Below are 24,034 nucleotides of genomic sequence, written 5' to 3'. Positions count from 1 at the left end.
CAAAATAAAGATTGCTATAGTTTAACTCGAAGGAAAAATTGATACTAAGGACGGATGAATTCAACGTCTGTTCTCCAGATGTCCAGTCTGCAAGGTGGGGACTTTTCACTCCTCTATCCCCTGACCAAGTGATCTCTTCCCCTGGTTCTCCGAATTTATGACCATTGCAGATGTGGGGTTAAGGGGAGTGGTACACACAAACTTTTAAAAATTAANCACTTGGTCAGGGGATAGAGGAGTGAAAAGTCCCCACCTTGCAGACTGGACATCTGGAGAACAGACGTTGAATTCATCCGTCCTTAGTATCAATTTTTCCTTCGAGTTAAACTATAGCAATCTTTATTTTGTATTTTACATATTAATATGGTATGCATAGTATTTAAGTTAAAACATAAATTGATGTTTGTAAACGGTCTACCCTCCTACCTCCTAATTTGTGAAAAAGCAAAATAAGAAACAATTTTTGTTGTGTACTTAATGAAAAAATGTAAGTGTTTTTAGTGTTTTTTGGTTTGTTTCATTTAATGTAATATAACATAGTCATGTTTTAACACTTTTTGTTTATTTGAACTAGCACTGAAGAGGGGTTGGAGTATATTATACCAACCCGAAATATATTTGTAGTTCAATGAAAAATAAAAGTTAAATTTGCTAACCAGAAATTGCTGTGAGATACGTCTACCAAAGCGTGTGTTTTGGATTACAGAGACGAATTTACATTGTTAATATAACATACAGCAAACCAACTATATATTAAAAAACAGTTCTGTTTTAAGGAAAAATTCAGTGAATTGACTAAAAGATTGAGTCAATGAGTCAATGAATATAAATTATTTTCATAAATAAAGGTCGAATTTTTGAGACATTTCTAAATATTAGTCTTTCCGTGCGATAATCCTTCAGATATGAGAGGTCGGGTTCGAATCCCATATCAATCGAACTTGGATTTTTTAAAGCTTAGTTCACACTGAGCGCGATTCACTAGCGAAAGCGAAAAACAGAGCGAATAACCCGTCAAACAAGTTATGTTTGACCGGTTGTTACTAAGTAGAGGAAACATTATTATTAATTATAAATTAATGTAAAAATTCGCAACTTCGATAAATATCTAATCTTTAAATAATTATTAAACAGTTAATATGAAATTTAATAAGTTTTATTAAATATAAAAATTTACATACAATCGTGAAAATTCCATGTACAATTTTAATTTTTTGTTTTTTTGTTTTTTAACTCTTTCCGCCCTGTGGGCACTAAGAGGGCCACTTTTTGCAGGCCCATTATGGGTTCGGCCAGGCCCACAATGGGGCTGCTGGGTGGTGAGGGACGGGGCCCGACATATCCGAACGGACCACCCCCCGAAAAATTTCTGGGGATTTTTCGACCCGTTCGGATTCGCGCCCGGGTCCCCCAGAGCGGTAGGCTGCCACCTTGACCGCTCGGCCATCCGGCCGCCAATTTTAATTGTTGAAGTAATTCTGCTTTGGACACATATCGACTGCAATGTGTTTTTTTGCTTAAGGTTTCCTTGTTACTTTGGCCACGATAGACATGACGTCACTGTCGTTGTTCTATGCACTTTAACTGAAGTGGAGGAACGAATCTCGAATGGTGTCGAAGTATTTGTCCATAAATTTGGATGGAAAGTCAAGTCCAGTCGATTAAGTGGTAGCCTGGTGAAAGTGTCATATTCGGGTAAAAGGTCACTTCCGAGTGGCTGTGTCACATTCGGTGGAAAGTCGAAATCCGTGCAAGGAGGCTCAGCAGAAAAAAAGGTTATTTTTTCCAGCAGCAAAACAACCTTTACAACCAAGGCTTTTTACGCTCGACGGATTCTTCGGACTCCTTTCTGTCTAGTCTCGTCTCACGTGAACGTGTGGTGTTATCGTATACAAACAAACAAAAAAGAATTTATTGGCGGCTATTTTTAAAAGAAAATTACTTTTTAAAGGAAAGATTGCATTTTACAAGCTTTAAAGATAGTGAGTGCTTTAGCAACGGACGAGATGCTTTACATTTTATATCTAGGACTTTAGCCCTGATAAATCAACAAGGCAGACTACCAATCGGGCTACTATACCAATCGGGCTTTATGTTGATGTTATTTATATATATATATACCTCGCCGGGTGTTACGTTAGCTGGCTGAGTGCCATTGAGGGTCGTGGGCGATGAAGTCGCCCCCAGTCAGTGATGTATTTAACCAAGTAAGGTTATATCTAATCTATTATATATACTTCTGGAAGCGAAGGCTTGCTCAAGGCAGACTACGTAGGAATTTCGGATATTTAGACGCTCGGTACAGTAAATATTGAAAAATGAATTTGTATCCATACAAAATTATTATGTTGTCAATTTACAGTTGAAAATAAAGATCAAAAAATAGAATGCTTTTCATTGATCTTTGTTTTGGAGCTCTCAATAAATGATGTTCACACTGGAAGGGAGAGAGGGAGTTATGACAAATTTAACAGGGGGAAAGGTTGAACTTCAATGGACGCCCTTTTATTTCATTAAATTTTACATAATTTATGCATTTTATTACCCATAAAGTAATAAAGGTTTTAAGGGGGTTGAGTTTTGTTGGACGTCCAAAAAGGAGAGGGGTTACAGAAACATAGACAAACTGGGACAATGAGGAGAGGGAGAGTAAAAATTTCAAGAAAAGTACCGACGTAATTTATGGACAAGTGTAAGTTTAGACAACTTAATAGGCTCAGATTCTGCGAAATAATGAGGTAATACTAAACAATGCTTGATTTTCTGATGAGGCACATTTTCACTTGGATGGACATGAGAACATTCTATGGATCAACTCAAAGATCATATGGTAAAAAAATTTTACAATTAATCAAGTGAAAGCAAAAAGTTAAATTATGTAAAAAAAGAAAAGAAAATGCTCACCACAGATCCACAATTAAATCTAAAAGATTCAAATTGAAAGTGAAAACAATCGAGAATTGAACAATTGTTCAGGATGTCTTCTGGGACCGTTTCTCCATGGGTTATTAAGTAAATCCTTACATCTAGGTTGAATATAGACTAAGACTTACCTGAAAAATCTTTTGTCTTCTTTTGGAACCTTTCCAAATGGCAAAAAAAGTAACATGATCAAACAGCACAAAAAAAAACACATCAGATGCCAACAATGAGAAACTGTGAGGTGTCATTGGTGATGCATTTTGAACACATGTTGCAAATGTATCAACGTTTAAATTTTGCAAAAAGAAAATTTTTGCTAATTTATGATTATTTTTTTATTTTTGAGATCTCAAGTTTGGAATTTGAAAAATAAATTGTCTTCTGCATTTACAACCTGCAAAATATCCACTGTGGAGAGACAAATGATTTTCTTAAATTCTATGTCTTTATTGCTTCCTTGACCCCTGAAAATTGCATGAAACACATTTGAATGTGTTAAAAATATATTTTCTGTCCATTTTGCATCAATTGGGGTGAAATAAATCAAAATCTTAAGATTTTGAATTTTTTGCTTTTCAGATAGAGTCCTCCATTGAAACTGGAGTTGCAGTTTGATATTGCATATTAATGCAATATCAAACTGGATAATCTCTTTAGACAGCATTGAATAGGGAAATTTAATTACAATTACATGATATTTTTAATATCCAAGCCAAATTAAATTCTATACATTCTAACACTTCTTGACTGCCAAATTTTTATTAGTACTTTGTTTTTTTAAAGCTATATTTTATAATCAGAAAAAATATACATATTCCATCTTTTCAATATTTTCTTTATTTTACAAGATTTTCTTGAAAATATTACAACAAACTTGAATGTACCAGTACTTTAGTACAGAGCTCATTCATTTAAAAACTGTAAAAGTTATACAAGATATACTTTAAATTTTAAACAGCTTTAACATGTTAAAAGCTAACAATAAATCTTGACAAACTATAAACAATCAAAGTATACTTCAATTAGAATATATTTGTTAAAATTCTTGGAAAAAGCCAAGTTTTTAAAATATACAAAGTTTTTCCATATACATTTCTTTTTAATGCAAAATGCATTGTCCTTCATGAAAATTATCAACAAGATAAGTCTTTTTAGTATTTGAACAATTTGTCAACTGATTGACAAATATATTTTTAAGTAACAAATTTTTATGAATGCCAAACAATATATCTTTTATTATAATAATATATATCATGTATAAAAATATGTTTTATTTTATTTGGTAATAAAATTCAAAGATTTTCAACTAGAAAAGCTGTTAATACTTTTTCCTCTCACTAATTTGTTCATTTTTATATAGGAACACTAAAGGGAATGCAAAAAATGTTTATAATGCACATCACACTCAGAAAGAAAAAAAACAAAAAAAGCAAATGATCAAGTTACCTCATACAATGATAATGTATAACTTTTGTTACATAGCAACTATGTTAAAAAATAAAAAAAAACATATAAAATAAATTCTCAGTATGCTTGTATATTTATCACAATGACAAAAATATTATAATGTTCACACATGCACGAAAAAATAAATAAATTTTAAAATATGTTAGCTGATACTTATATCCTAAATGCTAAGTACAGAATGACTTTTAAAATTTTAATACACAATTTATAAAATATGTACAATTTTATTTTAGTGACATGAATAAAGAAACAGTAACTTAAAACTCAAATAATATAGTCTCAAAAATACAGTACATAAAATTCTCTTCAAGAGAATAAATATATAAAACTAACTCTCTTGATTTTTACAAATGGAACCCTGAGATAATTTTGCATATTGGCTAGTAGTAGATGCTTCATAATCATTCTGGGAAGTCCTAACATCTATTAATAAAAACATTTATTTATTACAATAATGTAATTAATAAAAAATATGACATCAATTAAGTTATAAAAAGTTTTACCTTTATTGGAAAGCTTTGCTTCTGCTGAAGTATGTGACATCTGCAATTTATAAATAATAATGCATATCAATATATATTTCTTATACTAGAAATAAAATTTTATCATATTACATTTATTAAAAATATGATATTTAAAGGTGTATTATTTTAAATAAAAATTTTTATTTTATACTTATTATTACTACTTTCTAATACAACAAAAGAAGTTAGACCTAAGTGAGCTTGGTTCTTTAACTAAATAATTTTTACAAATTTGAATCCTCATAGACTGATGACATAAAGCAACATAACACATGGGTGATCTGCTGAGGGAAGGATTGCCTTCCAGGAAGACTTATGGAAAATTGGCCCCTACATAGGTGTTAAACATGTAAAGAAAAACCTGAAAAATTCCACATGGCCAGCTCATTGGTGAGGCACAAACTAGGATTTTTCAATTCTGTTTCTTGGACTCATTGAGTCTTTTCATTGTTACTCAGACTTGATACTTTATCTAAAACTTGACAAGCCCAAGTCTAAAGATCATACTTTTAGTAGCATTAAATATAAATCATTGGTTATCAATCAACAAGGAATTATTAGAAAAGATGTAAGGAAACAAAATGTAATTTATAAACATAACCTCCTAGCTGTATTTTAGCTTTACTAATTTCTAAAAATAAAATATAAATTGTAGGCTTAGTCTAAAATGCAACTAGCTTAGTTTTGTTATAATATATATAATATTGACTTTAAGCTTGCACAACAGAATTTTTAAGTCAATTTGAGACTTGAAAGTTGAAAGTAGAAAAAAGTGAAGAAAGTTGAAAGTAGTCCAAATCACAAAAAAAAATTGCATGCCGATTCAGAAAATAACCAAATGATTTTTCACAAATCTGTTGGCAATACTGTTTGCAAAATATGAGTATGCATGTTCATTTATTTATTTTATAAACATTTAAAAGAAAAAGCAGATAGAAATCAAAAGTTTGGAAATTATTCAAGGTGGTCTCAAAGTCAGAAGCTAAATGGCCAAATGGCCAAGACACTTAAGGCATTGGCTTACTGATCTGAGACTTGGAATCAAGTCCAGGACAAACAATTCCCCAGAAATTTTTATATAGGCAGGTCACCCTAGTTAAGTTGGGTCCCATCCCTCACTATCCAGCTGCCTCATTGTGGACCTAAACCCTTGATGGGTATGAAAATATGGTGTTCTTAGTGCAACAGGGTAAAAAATATAAAAAAATCTATAAGTGAAATATTATACATATTTATAGTAAACTTTTTAAATATTTAGTTGGGTTGCTTCTGTTTATGTCGATAGAACCACTGAACACTGGTAGTGGTTGTAGGTTTGTGCCTGACCAATGAGCTGGCCATACGGAGTTTTCCAGGTTTTCTTCATATGTCTAACACCTAAATAGGGGTCAGTTTCTCGTAAGAAGTCCTCTTGGAATTCATCTCCCATTTACAGATCACTCATGTGTTGTATTGATGTATTCTATCCAACCAAACCAAATGATTTTTGTTTAAGATATCTTGTTTCATATAACAGAGGTTCATTTTAGACACATTTGAAATGTTTTGGAAAAGTTTTATTGCATAATTTGGTAGTTTCAATTAAAGAGATGTTTGTAAAACAGGATAAGAATTTTAATTAATTAATTAATTATATTTACTAAATATTTGAAGTCTCAATATATATGCCTAAATAAAGAGTAACTAAACCAGACAGAAATATTTTATTTGGACTTCCTTATAAACACAGATATTTTTTGTTTGAATATATCACAGATAACAAAGTTCAATAAACAGGAAATAGTATATATAGTATTTAAACATAGAAATTTAGACTTGACTTTGTTTTGAACTTGTCAAGACTCAAAATACTAAATTTTGCCAAACCCTAGCACAAACCCATAACTGAATGTATAAGTGAACACTGATTATCAGTGTTCACTTGTACATTCAGGAATAACTTTTTGTCAAATAGCTCTTACATTAGTTATTAACTTATAACCTCTCTCTATACTATTTCAATTTTTTCAAGAGTATTTTTTTTTATGCTAACATTTTTTCCAGATTTTTATCAATGATTCATCATCATCATCAATTTTTTTCAATTTTCTGGTTAAAAGTATTATAGTTAACATACTTTAAATGTTAAAATCACTCCTGGTTACAGGCTGAAGTCATGAAGTCATACTGGATGATAAAAAAAATTACTGATGTTTTGGTACAAATCATTAAGTGTTTGCTGGGTGACTCAGGAAAATTATCTAAAATTGACAAAATTTTAGATAGTGTTAACATTTTAGATAGTGAAAATGTTAACAATGGAATATAGATAGTGGAAGTGTTAACAATGGAAGTGTTGAGTAATTGAGTAACAAAGGAAGTGTTAATATAAAGTGGCATGCAAGATTTACAGGCGGTTTTTTGCGTTTTTGCGGGTCCTTGCAGCTAGATTCTAGATTACTTAGGAAAACAGTCTTTTATATATAAAAAAAAACTATATTACATACAAATAAAAACCCAACGAAGCGGGTCCTTGCAGCTAGTTATTAATAATATTCAAAGACTAACAATATAAAAAATTTATTTATAATGTAATATAAGTATATTTAATTACCTTTTTTAAGGGAGTTATTTTTAATGACTTTGTTCGTATAACAGGATTCTTTAAAATAGGTGTATCAGCAAAGGTATTTGTGGAACAACCAATTTCTGGAAAAAAAATGTTTGCTTACTGTATAAAACTATTAAAGAACTGCATTTATTTATATTTTAAATGTTTTATTTATAGTAAAACATAAAGAAAAAATGAATTATAAAAGCTACACACATGTTTATTACAATGTGATTGATTATACAGTATGTGTTATAGAAATTATTCCAAATTTTTCAGATTTAAGATTAGATATTACTTGCAAAAAATCTAAAAAATTAGCCATTAACAGAATATATTTTTATTTGAACTCAATAATTTAATTTATGACTTTAAAATTGAAATGTGCATTTAAATGAGAATAGAATAATACAATAACATTAATGATATATGACGAATTCAAATATTTTACAAATAATCAAAAGAAATTTAAGAATAAAAGTCCAAAATAATATGAAAAATTAACAGAATACTACATTCTATACCCCTTAATGTCTCCACCTAGTTGTGATGGGGAGACTTGGTAATCTGTGCTGTAATATTTCAGTGGGATATTTCTCTAACTTTAGAGCTATGACTGGGTCCAACTAAAAGGACACTTGCCAATGCCAATTTGAAAGACTTGTACTGTACCTGAGTGGAATAATGGGTGCTAAAAACAATTCCCTTGGGGCACCAAGCAACAGCCCATTATAATTAGTCTTGCATCTGTATTGTAGGCTTTGCAGATACTGACTTTACATTTCCTCTATTTTTATACCTGTACATGGATACTGCTGACTGATTTTCATATTACATGTGAGAAGTCTGTTGGGAGTTCCTCAATGGGTTCGGAGGATTTAATTGATATTCTATCTTCCACTCTTTCAGGAGTGTTGGTAGAATCAGCAGGATGCTGAAGAGGATAACCTTGTCATATCTATTTTCAAGATCTCCATTGATTCTGGTCCTTCTTCCAAAACTGCTAAGCCGAAGTGGTGGGTATGGTGTCTTTGGAGGCCCGTCACCATTGCCATCTCTATTTCTTATGGCAATATATATTTGACCAGAATGGGTCTCAACCTGTTCCTTGAAGTCTGGTGGACTCCAATCAAGAAATGCAAAGTGGAGAAGACAACAGAGGACAGTAAATGAGATGTCTTTGGATACCTCTGCCACCTCTTCTTCCCTATCATTTCTGAGAATGGCAGTCTATGGTTGGAGGAATATCTAAGTGTTTGGGCTTCAATCCTGAGTATACTGTCTTTCTCCAGTGGACCTAAAACCAAAGCATCCAAAAGTGTCTATAGAACCAAAGAATGTTGATGATGCATAACTATGGGCTACCTGAACATTTGTATCTCTCCTGATTTGTCAAATCAGATTCAGGATTTTCTCTTAGATAAGATCAACAAATCTGAAAGTCTGGATTTTCAGATTTAGTTTCTTAGCTTTGTTTCTTGTAACTTTTTCTTAGCATCATTGAGATTGGCTTGCTTCTCTTTGAGAAGTGTTACTTGGCATATGGAATGGTCTTTGCTTGTGGGAAGTTCCTTTAACTGTTGTCAGGGTTTACTCTCTGCCCAAGATGGTGAAAGTATTGATGATGACCCCAGGCAAGAAACATAAAATCCTCCTCAGATTCTTAAAATACTGGAAACTCAGGTCTAGCAACTAACTACTGTAAATTTCTGGATAGACTTTTTGGCCCTTATGATTATTGCCTAGTTTTGTGACTGACTATAATGGCCAAATATTCCTTAATTAAGTTGCTTGAAGATTTGAGTCTCAGACCTTTTTTGGAATTCATCAGGGTTTCTTTTAAGATCCTTGGTGGACACTCAGATTCTCCATCAGCAACTTCTGATTCTAACAACTGGCCAATTATTGCTTCATTGTAATCTATGTAGCTCCCTCCAAGAATATGCAATATAAGAACTATAAAATTAATCTCCAACATTGTGGGACAACTTTTGCAATGTTGAGTCACCATGTAGTGAAGAGAACATTGATACAGGGGTCATGGATGTTTAAGAGTCTTGTTTAATTTAGATGCTATTCTTTACTATTACTCATTTGGCCAGATCTGAGAACTTGCATTTTTGTTAGTAAATGGATTCAAGTATTTTCCAACTCTGATCTCAACAAAATATTTAGTTACTGTACAAATATTGGTTGACAAAGATGGTGTTAAGAAAATTTTAGTCTTTATCTATCAATCCAGCAGTTCCACCTGGTAAGGCTAAATCTGTAATAGTTTTCTGTCATTCGTCATCTTCCTCTCATAATTGGATATGATTCAAATGTACATAACAGTATCTGGAACATAAAGAAAATAAATCCAAAGGAGATTTTCTTCTGGATTTTTTGGTGGATACTTCTGTTCTAGTAATTTTTCTAGACCTCACTCTAGTTTCCTTTGATTTAAGTAGCAGTTATGGACAAGTGTGCAGATGATAAACCTTCTTTGCTTGATTAAACATACATTAATTTCATCATTACATTTACTTCTAGCATAAAAAGGGTGCTTTTTCAGATCCAAGGAGGATTAATTAACACTGTTTAAACAATACATGTCTTCTAGACTAGATTGCTTTACTTGTTGACTTAGTGCTGTGTCAGATATTGAGTTGGTTGTTGACTTTGTGCAGCAGCACATTCTCAAGTCCTACATTATTAGCTGTCCTAGTCAAGAAAAGATCGTTTATTATTTTGTTCCTTGATAGAACAAGAAGTTGAGCCTTTTGAGGTCCTCTACTCAGAAGTTATTCAACCAAACTAAGAAAACTGGTGAATGGGAGGTTTATTGTAAAAACCTCACCCAGTACTGAAGACTGGGTGAGATCTTTATAATAAACTTCCCAGAAGGGCAAGACCATAGAGGAAATTCTGCTCAAGCATTTCTAATGTTTCTAGTAGTTCTAGATGCATGAAGATTTTTAGCTAAGGAATCTCACTCTAATATTTTGGCAACGGAATATCCATTTGATCTTTTTGACGTATGTACGTTTTAGATTTCTTTCGTAAGATTGTGATAAATTAACGACCCTTTCATTGACATGTGTTAGCAGATTAGGGTCTTGTTCGTACAGATCATTTTCCATTTTTATAAGCTTACATAAAAAAGCGTATGTTCTACGTCTTGCTTGCCTAATAACCCTAATCTGCTAACACATGTCAATGAAAGGGTCGTTAATTTATCACAATCTTACGAAAGAAATCTAAAATGTACATACGTCAAAAAATCTCACTCTAAACAGGATTTATTGATTCTTCTGAGAAGTCCTCAGCTTCAGCTTGGAAAACTATTCTGTTTATTTGAGGATCATTTCCCAAGCTCCAGAATCAGTGATGCTTGTGAGTTTCTGGCACTTAGTAAGTCTTTATTCAGAACCAGTAGGGAATCTTGGGCTTTGGCTAGATCATTTCTAGACAAAAAGCCAGATTATAGCCAATTTAATTATAAAATGAATCACACAATTATTGATCATGATAGTGTAATTAGTCATAAGAAATTTAAATAAAATAAATAAATTTTCAACAATTTCTTTTTAAGTATAAATAAAATGCTTTAACTAAAGTTTCAATAAATACTATAAATGTAACTGAGAATTACAAAATACAATCTGTAACTAAAATCGTTATCTTATAAATGTTAAATCTGAAAAATATTTATAAACTTTACAAATATTTTTATAAAATATTTGTAAAGTTGTAAAGTTGTTGTTTACAAATATTTTTATAAAACATTTTCAAAGAAAAATGTTTTATTTACTAAAAATATCTATTATAATAAAATTTCTTACTTGTAGAAACTGATTGAGTATAGTTAGATGTATCATTATTTGCATAGTTACTTTGAAGTCTTTGCTGAAAGTAAAAGTTTTTATTAGGAGATTTTTTTAAAACTTAAAGAATTTAGTATTTAAAAAATTTTCAATATACCTGAGAGGGAAAATTTAAAGATTTCAGAGCATCCGTAGATATCACAGGCTTTAATCCAACTAAAATTAATTTTTTAATATTAATTAAAAAATTATAACTGTATAATTTAAATAGTTAATTACATTTATTATGCTAAATGTTAAATATAATTATATATAATATAATATAATAGCAATTATTTCTTACAATGAAAATTATCTAAGTACTATAAGATTGAATAAAAATTAATGAAGAGAGAAAATTAACATAAATCAAACTAGGTGCAAAATCAAAATATAAGTTCAAAAATTTTAATGTTCTGTAGATTAAACTATAACATTTTCTGTTATTTTTTGTAATCATCTTCAGGTTAAACATTTAAATCCTAAAATTATAGAACATTATGGCATGACTCAAACCATTCATGAATATTTTAAAGCTTACATGATGTATTTAAGAATTTTATTATTATTCCAAGATTTCATCTTAAAAATATTTGTTTATATTATTTTTTGTATCAATTTCAAATATTGTTGTTATCATATATGATTAGTATGAAGAAACTTACATAAGAAACAAATCTGCAACATTGAAGATTTAATTATACTGTATTATCACTGGGTAACATGAACTTAAAATTTTGTTATTTTTTTTAGGATAAATATCAGCTTTTGCTAAACCACCATCAGCTTTCATTGAAAGTAACATCAAATTTTTTCTTCTTTCAATTGTTAAATTGAATTATGTTTAAATTTCAAAAATATGTTTATAATTGTAAATTGAGAGTAAATTTCCTTGTTTGAATTTTACCATAATAAAAAATAAACATACTAATGAAAATCAAAATATTTGATTACAAGAATGCAGTTGGGAATAAATATATAAATAATTGTCTGGAAGACTGAGTAGAAGAATGCCATATTTCTACTATGAAAACTTTGATTCAAATTTTCATCTGGAGTAACATTAATCATCTTTGGAATTCTCTTTTTTGTATTACATGAAAACAATGTATATTTAATTGATATGTATATGTTACTTCACATATTATTTTTCAATTTTTGCCTAAATTTTTTAAATACAAGTAAAGTTTAAAACACTTTATCTAAACTTTTAAAATTGGTGTTTGTCTACATAATTTAAAAATATTTTGCCAATGTAGAATTTCAAGTTAGTAAAAGCTTTAAAAATTGTATAAAGGTTTTAAACTGTATCATTGTTTCAGATGAAACTGTCCATTTACTATGATATTGTAATCACTTATTACCATCATCAAGTTTGCTCTAATAAAGTTTCATTTGATTCAGTCCTTGGTGTGTAACTTTTTGTCAATGAGTGTATATTTAAATTCTATTTTAAAACAACAAATATATGCTTACCTTCATCTAAACTTTTGGTAAATTTTTCCATTTCTGAAACACTTTTTAAAGTTGGACCATGGCGTTTTGATCTTGGTGGTGCAACTGGAAACATATCCATATCATCCATGGAACGTCTTTCGGGTTTCTTAATTATTTGATACGACTGTTTTGAACTTTCACTTAAATTATTAGACTTATTTTCAATTATTTTGTGTTTTTCATTTAAATTTCTTGTTTGGTTTTCATCATCATTTAATTTCTTTTCTAATTTGATTGACATATCTGTAGATAATTTATTTTTGCGATATTTTGTGTTCCTTAAAACTGCAAACACACTTGCATCTGATGTCGAGTGTTTTAATTTATATAATTTACTTTTAAAATTATCTGCTGATTCTTGTTTTTCTACTTGTGGAATATTAAATTGATTACAATCAATATTTTCATAAACTGAATAAAGTTTTTTAGAATCTTGAGTAAATTTAGAAGATTCAAAATCTGAAATCTTATCATTATTTTCTTTCACACTTTCATTTGCTGTTCTCGAACTTAAATGATTAATATTTGGTAATGTTGTGGATTTAGATAATTGGTTTACATTTGATTCAACATTATGAATATCATTAATTTTTCTATTGATATAATTTGATTTATCTGGACAATTTACTTCAGAATTATACAAATGACAGTCTGTAATGTCTTGTTTCAATTTTCTACGAGGTGGAGCAGATGGCTGAATCTTCTGAGAAGTTTCTGATGATAAACAAGTAGACTTTTCTGTAACAGAGGTTTCAGGTTTTGAAGATTTAAATGGACGATTTGTCAATACATTCAAAATACTATTCAGTTCACAAACAACTTTATTCACAGATGTTTCTTTAAATCTAGTAAAATCGGATACTGAATTTTTCACATTAAACTGTTTTGGGAAGATATTTGAAGATGATTTTGATTTAGTTATTTGTTTATCTGATGTTAATGATCTAGGTTTTGGCTGAGGTTTTTCTTTACATTCTGCAGACTTTTCTTGAAATAATTCAAAATTCTTCTGTTGTTTTAATATATCTTTATTAGATGCAAACTTCTTATCTAAATTACTATTGTCAAATTGACTATCATTACTCTTTTGAGGCCATATTGTTTCATAACCTTTAAGTTTTTTTGGAGGATTTACTTTTTTATATTCCTTTAATTTTCCTTTAAAATCTGAGGAAAGAACTCCTTTCTCCTCTTTAACATTTTGTTCAGTATTATTTGCCATTTGTTGTTCATTTGCAAAAGACTGCCGAGATGTGAGGTCAATTATTGCACCTCTTGGATGTTGCTGTAAGGAATTTTCAATTTGTTCAATATTTTTTTTCGTTGTTGGATTTACATTCATATATAAATCAGTTTTTTCTTCATTTAGATTGTACAATATTGATTTTTTCAAATCTTTAGTTTCTATAAGAGATCCATTTTTCATTTTAATTACATTTGCATATGCTGCCACATGCTCTTTATGATCTACATTTCCTGTACTACTTTTCATATTTAAATGCTGAGAGTTTTCATTTAAATACCAACTAGTACTATTTTTTGGTTTGTCATTTTTCTTTTTTGGTGGAAGGGGTGGTTGTTGATTAAGAAAAGAATCAAGATTTGATTCAGTCATATTTTGAGATAGATTACCGATATTTTCCTGCTGAGCTCTTACTATATTTTGACAAGACTGTAACTCTGAATCACTATTTACATCATTCATATTACTATTTTCAATGTCATTATCACTTTCTTTTTTGAAATACCATTTAGTTGTAGCTTCCAATTTATCAGTGGACATTTGTTTTTCATTATGATTAGCTTCTTGACAGGAATTAAAAGATATATTTTGAAGCTTGTTTTTATTTGCTTCTGGTAGATTAACAGCACTTGTTTGATATAATTTATTTGATTCTTTTCCCTTTGAACAATCAGATATCAAAGAACTTTGTTCATTATTATTATATTCTTTAATAGTACATTTTTCTTTTGAAATATTTTGTGTGAAATTATCTTTTTTGTTAGCATCTTTATATAAAAGTGAATTCTGTTCATACCACTGTGTTTGATTGATATTTTGTTCACCTGAAATAATGGAAGACATCAGAGAAGAAATATCCAAACATCCAACTTCAGCATTTTCTGAATTTCTTCTATTTATCTCAGTCATTGAGTTTTTGTCTAACTGTAAATGATCCTCAGAATTCAAAGAAAGATTTACATCTGAATATGGCTTTTTTGAATCATCATACCATTGAGATTTACTTTCATTAGCATTTGAGAATTGCTCACGAACTTCCATTGGTAAAGCAGTAGTTTCTGTGCCTTCATTATATTTATAAGCATTTAATTTACTATTGTGTATTTTTTTATGTTCTTCGTATGAAGGAGCATGAAATATTTTTGAAACTTTGTTAAACAATGTTGGTTTTAAAACTGTTTTCTCATTAGAATATAAAATATCAGATTTATTTGAATGGATGTGATGACTATGACTTCTAGAGAGTGGATGACTTTGTTTTTGTTTAGACTTACGAGTATTTTCATCAATTATTATAGGTTTTTCAAAAAGTGCTTTTAATTTTGCAATACTAGGTTTCTGAGCTACGGCAGATTTTTCATTTTCAGAAGATTGATTAGCGAAATCATCATATTCACAATTTTTAGATTCAAGGAAAGTATTGTTAGTATTATTGCAATTTTCTTTACCTTTTAAACTAGTTTCAACATCTTGTTTTTCATCAACACACTGAAAATTACTTATACAAATACTTGAACATCTTTCTTGTTTAAAATTTAAATGATCATGCTCAGGTTCAAATATTTTGCCAATGCGTCTTCCAGCAAGAATCTTTTTAAATTCTTCAGATTTCTTATTGATTCCTGAATTAGATAATTCTATTGTATAGTGTAGAGATTTTGAAAACTTTTCATTATTTTCATACTTATTTGTATTTTCATAATTCTCAGCATTGTTTTCATTTAATTTATTTTCAATACAATGATTAACATTTTGTTGATTTTGTAATGATTCACATTCATTACCTAATATTTCTTGACTACAAGTATCAATAAATTCTATTGCTTCTTCACTATCTTTTTGTTTTTTCATTAATGCTTCTTCTATGCCTCCTTTTTCATAATCAATTCTTTCTTTCAAATAATTTATCTTATAATCTATAGTTTGTTCAACAGTTTTAATTTCATTTATTAAATCACTATTCTTAGGATTTAATGAATCTAAATCATTATTGTTAACAGTTTCTAGTTTCTCTTGAATAAATTTGTCACTTCTGTCATTAAATGAAGGATGTATCATATTTTTTGTTTCAATCTCTTCCAATACATGATTGTTATTCTGGAAAATCTGATCAAATCTTAAAATTTCTTTACTATTATTGTTTGAAATTAAATTTTCTGAATTTTCAGAATTCTTTTCTTCCAGCAATCTTTCAATTTCAGAAAAAGATTGCTCACATTCTGTAACTAAACAAATATAGCGCTGTCTACTAGCTAATGCCAATTCACTTGTTAAATTATGCAATACAGTATCTTTTTCAAATATATTTACAGGATTTTGATCTGACATTTCATTAAAATATTCTTCAGTCATTTCATTATTGCCATCATTTGTGTTTTCTATTGTCTGAACTGTTTTTGATGATACATCTTTATTTGATTTAGCCTTATCATCTAATTTTTCAGTTGCTTGTCTGTTGTCATCATTAAGTATTTGAAGAAATATTTCTTCAATGTCATTAGTTTTATATGTCAAATTATTGCAGTTGTTTTCAGAAGATTTATCTTCCTTTTCGCATGGAATACAGAAAGATGGATTGATTTCAGTTTCTGTATTTGTAAAATTGTTTCTATTACTGTCTAATTCTGTTTCATTTGTATGGGAACCACATTCATTAATATTACTTGATGTATTTTTATTTTCATTTTGCTTTGAATCTACTAAAATTTTATCATCATTGTATGTTATAGTAGTTGAAACTGATAAATTATCTGTAAAGGTTTTACTTGGATTAAGAGGCAATGAAATTGTAAAATTTACATTCTGATCACAATTATAATCATTTATGCTATAATTTATATTGTTTGCTGTTTCATTTCCAACATCAAAACTTTCATAATTTGTATTTTCTAAGTCATCATTTGTAATTGTTGTATCAGATTCTTCACTCAAAGAACTTTCTATGGTTTCTTTCTTAAAATCTATAAATAAAATAAATTATTATTAATATTCAAAACATTTAAGGAACAATTATTTAATAATCTGAAAATGCTATTTAAATCTAATTTTATTCAGTTACTAATATTTGTTCATCTGAAGATTACTATTAAAAAACAATTTAAAAATAATGATAACTTTATTAAACATGTCTACTTATTATATATTCTATATAATACTATGAATGTCACTTTAATATTTTGATTTTTAAAAAATTTTTTCTACTTAAAAAGCATGTTTTGTTATTTATATACAATTGATACACAATTATTATGAACATGATGAATAGTCAGCAGTTTGTTTGGTACAGTAATACCTTGGTTTTTGTTGATTTTGGTTTCTGTTTTTGTCTATTTTTTTTTTTTTTTGCAAAAAATTTGTCTCGGATTTCATCAGCGTGCCCACGACTGCTAATTTTGCGAAAAGGGCAACTCATGTATTTTCCTGTTCAGTGTGGTGTTGTTTCTTCTTGTGTGAGCATTATTATCCCACACCTCTAGCCAAGCAATTCCATTGCTTCCCTTTCCTTTTTGCTTCATCATAGGACCAAAGAAAGTTTCCAGAGCCAGCAGTCCTTCGAAGAAGAAGGCCTGGAATACATTCGAAGTTGAAGAAGAAAATCATTGAAAAATACAAGAGTGACAAAGATTGCTTAAATCAGCCACTTTTGTATTCATTTTATATTAATTTCTTATTGTTTTTAGTATTAAACACTGTATTTATTCTCTATAAAATGTGTTTTTGGTATGTATTTTGGAGTGTCTAGAATGAATTAATTGGTTTTACATTAATTTATATGGAAATAATTGCTTTGATTTTCATCAGTTTCAAATTTTGCTGACTGTTTTTGGATGAATTATCAATGAAAACCGAGGTATCACTGTATTAATAAATTTATTGTATTTCTTGTCTGTGTAATAATCCAAAAATCTGAAAATAGAATGATGTAATAAAGCTAATTTAATATTCAATGATAAAGAAATTTGCCTATAAGTAGACAGTTAGGCTGCCATCTAATGATAAATTTAATAATTCAAAATAGATTTGATTTAAATTTACAATATTCTGGAAGAAAAAATTGATCATGAGCAGGACTTATATTGCAACTCCTACTTACTGTGAAGATGCATTGCCAGTTATATTTAATCAGTAAATTAGCTTTGTTATAGCACAATGAATAATTCAGCAATTCATTTGACATTAGTAATTAAATTGGGTTGATGTATATGTTATAATAATTCTATTGTATTCTTTGTACTGTATATGCAATAATCTAATATCAGAGAAACAAAATAATGATTGAAAAAGTAAAAGAACTAATTCAAACTTAAAGCAAAATAGAATTTTTATCTTTCACAATCATTATGACATATGATTGTAATACTGACAAAAATAATGTTAACATTAAAATCTTGGATTATGAAGTGGATACATATTCCAAAGCTTAAAGAAAATATTTACATTTTAAAAAGTAAAAATAATTTAAACAATAATCTTAATGTTAAAATGAATAATGGCTGAAAAGAAATTTTGTTAATAAATATTATGTTTACATTTTAACAAATAGAATTCTTTGCATTTTTAAAAATTCCAAAACCTCTCCTAAATAAATTTTGGATTTAAATTAAATATGTAGATCTATTTTTGACTATTTTAACTGATGCCACCTATTAATTTGTAAGAATGCATTGGATTGTTTGTCAAAACCTATTGATGGTACAATACATATATATCACCTTAAGGCATTTTTATAAAAATTATTAATAACCATAAAGTTTATCAAAAATATTGAGTTAAAAAAATATTGTAATAGTTTATAAACTACATGTTAAGATGAGGATAGCACAATGAAAATAAGTTAAGAGTGAAAATAAAGGGTTTGGAAAGTTTAAAACTTCAGAGGAAAAGAAGTTTGAACATTTTAAAGTAAATTATAATCAATTCATTTTATCTCTATGTCCTTACTCTTATAAATCTGTGTGTGTATCCTGTCTACTTAAATCTTGTTTATTAATAGAACAAAATTAAAGTCAAAACAAAATATCTTTATTTTTACCTATTTTCAGGCAAAAACAAAGATGTTTTGACTTTTAACCAAGATCTCCTCTATCTGCTAATCAGAAACTACACAGTATAAACAGTATAATAAGTTTTATTAATGAACAAGGTCCAAGTAGACAAGATACACATACAAATTATAATCAATTGAATATGAATTAAAGCCTTAAAAATTTTTCAACAGAAAATTTTTAAAATGAAGATAACAACTAAAAAATAATTTTTCTACAATTTTAATATTAAAAAAATAATAGATAATCACTATATAAATGATAAATTACCCATAGTATAATCTTGCTTTTTCATTTCAAAAGAATTTTCATTTTCTTCATTCATTGCTTCATGTGAATTTAAAATCTGAAAGAATTTTCAATTAAAACCTTGAGATTATTATTAATTTACTTATTTCAAAATATACCTCTGTGTCTTTTAGCAATGGATGGCCATTTTCATCTAAATTTTCATAAATATGATTATCAATTAACTCAAGTTGGTGTTCAAATAGTGCAGCTACTGCTCTATGTACTAAAATATATTGTTCCTTCAAAGAAAGAAAGAAAAGTTATTAATGGAATCAAAAAATATATCAAAATTTAAGAATATTGCTAATAAATTCATACCTTTGTTTGAACCATTGCAATCCTTTGTTTTCGCATTTTTGATATAATTTCATATAAATTAAAGAATTCAGTCAGCTTCTGTATGTAAATAAAAAAAATCATTTCAAAAGTATTCAAAAAGATATTCATTTGAATATGGTTAAATTTTACTTAATAATTATATTTTAAAATAAAATAAAAATTCAAAAATGGTTAAAAATTTAATAATTTCAAATATACAGTAGTTAGGGGCCATGGAAATCATATCACTTGCATTACACACCAAAAAGTATTCAAAAGTATGCATATAACCATCTTAAACCCAATAGTTAAGTATTAAAGCCAAATGATTGTTAGATTATATTAGGCTATTATTATTATTACTACTACTGTTAATTAAGTGTTAAGTAATTTGGCACTAGAGGTAGGCATTAGGTGCCATCTCTTGCTAAATTTAATAATTATAATTAAAAAATTTAATTATAATATTTTACCATAATAACTTATGAAAACTTATGTAGTACAAGAAGAAATGAAGACAACTATACCAAAAAATGCAATTTATTAGATATATTGCTCCACTGAACTTTCATAAATGTTATTTCTCATCATATTTCACCAATACTGTTAATGAGCACTGTTGCAAGAACTTTCCATTCACAGTTATGAAAGTAAAATAGCACATCTGCATTCACACAACCATTTATAAAAGTGTAGTCTGCCAACACATTTAGTGACTATGTATTCCACTAATGTTTGCATCAAGCAATCAAGAATCATTTTTTCTACACTTAGAAGAGAGTTTTTTGTCAGATTCATGCAGGTTAAATTTAAATTCATCTAAAAACATAACAGAATATCATAGAGCATGCAGATTGGAGTGTTGAAATTTAGTCCAAATAAGCCATTACTGATAAGTAAAAATGTCTGCACATTTTACTCATCAGTAACAACAACTTATGTGGAAGTTAGGCTTTCAAATCCATGTTGACAAACAATGTTGCTCAGTTCACTTGCTTTTACAACTCTACATGTTCTTGAAGACTAAAACATCTCAGCATCTTATCCTGGCACAGTATACTCACACATTTAACTCCTGATCCAGCTTTTATTTCAATTTTGTCATGTCCATCTCTCCTTTGCACAATAGCACAATTATTGATTGATGACAATGCAATATTTGTGCTATTTCATGAGAGGATAAACCTTCAGCATTCAAAATAACAATCAGACTTTTTATATGATAAAACTGTCAAAATTTTCAGTAGACTTTGTCAGCCAATTAAAAGTGTTCTCATGCTTATGATGTTATATATGATGCAATTTTTCATCATACATGATTTCTTGGAGATCTGCAGTAAAATCATGCTTTAATTTAAAAAAATACACTGATCCCCATGTTTGTAAATAATTGGATCAACTAATCCTTCATGATCATCAAGTGCTCGAAATTTGGTTCCATTTCAAATGTTAAATTTGTAATTTGTTCCAAGACTATGTATTACTGCTGTTTTAAAAAATTTTCTGAAAAATTAGTGATTTTTTAAAATAAATATACTATGTACAGTACACTGCAATGGTTTATAGTGCCAAAAAAGTAATTTTACTTTAGCCAAAAGAAAAAAATAAACAAAACAGTAATATAATTTATGAGAGACATCATTTGTATGAGTGAGAGACGTGATCTTTTAGCATTGTGCATGCTCAAACATCCAGTTCACACAGGCACCAATTCCAGTTTACAATAGAACTTAATCTGCCATTTCCCAATAGGTCAAAACATTTCACAAAAGTTTAAATTTTAGTGCATAAACTGTCTACAGAAATGTTCCTAGAAAAATTCCTGATAGAAATTACTTGTTAGAAATTCTGTACAGAAATGTGGCATCAGATTGAGAAAGACAAGACATTCCTGGATAACATTATTTTCAGTGATGATTTAACCTTTCAACTCAATGATAAAGTGAACACATAGGATTTGGGGCTTTGAAAATCCACAATCATTTGAGGAATATGTTCTTTGCAGTTAAAAAATAAATGTGTTTTCTGCTTGTGACAAAAAGTGTTTAGCCCCTTCTTTTTCCATGAGAAAACTATTGACTATACTATGTATCTGAAAATGTTAGAAAATTTTCTCATTCCACAGTTAAACAACTATGACACCAAATGACACACACTTTCAGCAAGACAGTGCATCACTCCATTACTCATAAATATTCAGAATTTCCTCAAACATTTCTCAGATTGGTATTCATCAAGCAGAACTGATAGCATGGCCAACTTAGTTCCTAGATTTAACACATCTTGATTTTTTCTTCTAGGATTTCATTAACGGTCCAGTGTTTATTTCACCCTTGCATATAAATCTTGCTGATCTCAAAGCTTGAATCATCATTACAGTTACCAAAGAAACAATAGATATTGCTTCAAGTAAGGCAAGAAACTGAATTTAATTGGGATGTTTATTTTATCACCAATAAACTTCATATTTAATCAAAATTACTATTCAAAGTAGAACTTAATGTCTTTTTCTATTAGTTAATGACTCGACTGATTTTGTAAGTCTTCTGATTTGAAATAATATTCATATTCCTATTACAATCTTTTAGTTAATAATTTTTATGGATAGTAAACAGGTATGAAAAAATAATGAATTGGTCTTAGAAAGTACTCTTATGAATTACTATTCTGTTTTGCTTTACATGTCCACGCCAAGAATGTATAAATCTCATAAAGCTTGAATCATTATCTGTGAATCATGTATTGAACAAATTTATAATGAATCTAAACACAATAATGTAAAGTTTGGAAAAGTTGAGCAGTATAGAGAATATACAAAAAAATTAATTAAAATGAATGGAGTCTAATTTGAACTGTCAGCAAGTTATAAATGTAACACATTTAGATATTATTTCATGTTCAGTTTTTGATCTTCCTATGCTGTGGGCTTGTAACCTGTTACATGCCATTAAAAATTGTTCCACTTGTCACAGGTTATCAATCTATGTTATATACCATCATCTACTTTTTATTTAATTCTTTATGTTGTCATATTTAATAAAAGTAAATTTTATTGATAAAACTTAAATGATACAGGGCATGAAATATTGTTAAAATATTATTTTTCATAAAAGTTCTTAAAGAAAAATATTCATAAAAGTTTGGAAAGCCTTGGAATTTAGTTCAAAGCTTTCCAAATAATTATAATTATTAACAGGAAGTCATGAAGTAAGCTGAATAGTTGAGGTTCCAAAAGTATCTGTCTGCTATTCTGAGCAACCTGGGTTCATATTTAAACCAGCTCAAGAGTCCCAGAAATTTCTGATAGTTAATTTTGTTTGGATTTATCAGGCCCCATTTCTTATTTGCTGGTCCATTAGGGTATCAGCCAAACTTCTAGTGAACATCTCAATAGGCTCTTTTATTACAGAGGTTGCCAACTGTTGGTCTATGAGAAAATTTTGATAATCTGTGGAGAAATTTGGACATTGATTAACTCAAGGTTATGCAAAGTATTATGAAAGAAATGCAAAATGCTTGGTTGCTTATTCTCACTCATTGAGGTTTTTTATTTGAGTCAAAACCCAATACAAAATGACTTATCAATAAATAATAATGTCAATAAATCAATAAGTAATGTTGTGAGTGCAACTGTTGTCCTTTATGGAAAAGAGCAAAAGATCCATAAATTTATTTAAAACAAGCAGCAACAAATTTTACACTAATTTGTTGTAATTAAACAAGTGAATTTCATATTAATAAAGTGAACTAAAATGTAACTTTTGTGATCATTATTCTATAGACATTTATATCATTTTAAAAAATTTATGATAGTGGTCCATGGAATTAAAAATTGTAAGTTTAGTGGTCTGTGAGGTCAGAAAAGTTGATGATCATTATTTTATTGCCTCAGAATAGAAAGAAAAAAAGAAAAACCAATTAATTTTCCATCAACTAAGGTTTTTTGAAATCAATTTTACTTCTGTTTATGATTTTTGCAAAAACTTCTATTTCTTCAAATAATATCAATCATATAATATTATTTAATGATACTTTTGTAATTACCATAAAATAACTTTTTCTGTCATATTATTAACAATTCACAATTTTATGTTAAATTATGTTAAAAATTAAATAAAAGTTTATTAAAAATCAAAATTATTTTGTTAAAAATATTACTTACTCCCATTTTCATTAGTCTCCAAACATAATCTATTGAACAAATTGTTCCTGTTCGACCGCAGCCAGCACTAATAGTTAAATATAATGTATTAATTAATAAGAAACAAAAAAGATGTAAAATATAGAATATA

General features: G+C 28.6%; 1 protein-coding gene across 1 annotated transcript; it reads right to left on the bottom strand.

Annotated features, from left to right (window-relative positions):
* Window positions 1-3,678: 3,678 nt before the first annotated feature.
* LOC111628102 (putative uncharacterized protein DDB_G0282133) lies at window positions 3,679-23,973 on the bottom strand. The gene is made up of 10 exons (XM_023371824.1): window positions 23,905-23,973; window positions 19,743-19,820; window positions 19,541-19,663; window positions 19,404-19,479; window positions 12,825-17,048; window positions 11,467-11,525; window positions 11,328-11,391; window positions 7,507-7,601; window positions 4,893-4,932; window positions 3,679-4,812 (listed from the first exon to the last, which is right to left on the bottom strand). The coding sequence occupies exons 1-10, from the start codon at window positions 23,914-23,916 to the stop codon at window positions 4,718-4,720; spliced, it is 4,866 nt and encodes a 1,621-aa protein (XP_023227592.1). The 5' UTR covers window positions 23,917-23,973; the 3' UTR covers window positions 3,679-4,717.
* Between the last annotated feature and the right edge of the window lie 61 nt (window positions 23,974-24,034).

The sequence above is a fragment of the Centruroides sculpturatus genome, unplaced genomic scaffold, assembly GCF_000671375.1.
Source record: "Centruroides sculpturatus isolate CEXI.00-Female unplaced genomic scaffold, Cexi_2.0 scaffold430, whole genome shotgun sequence".
NCBI classification, from domain to species: Eukaryota; Metazoa; Arthropoda; class Arachnida; order Scorpiones; family Buthidae; genus Centruroides; species Centruroides sculpturatus.
Note: the sequence above shows the minus strand (reverse complement) of the source record. Positions and strands in the feature narration are given on the sequence as shown.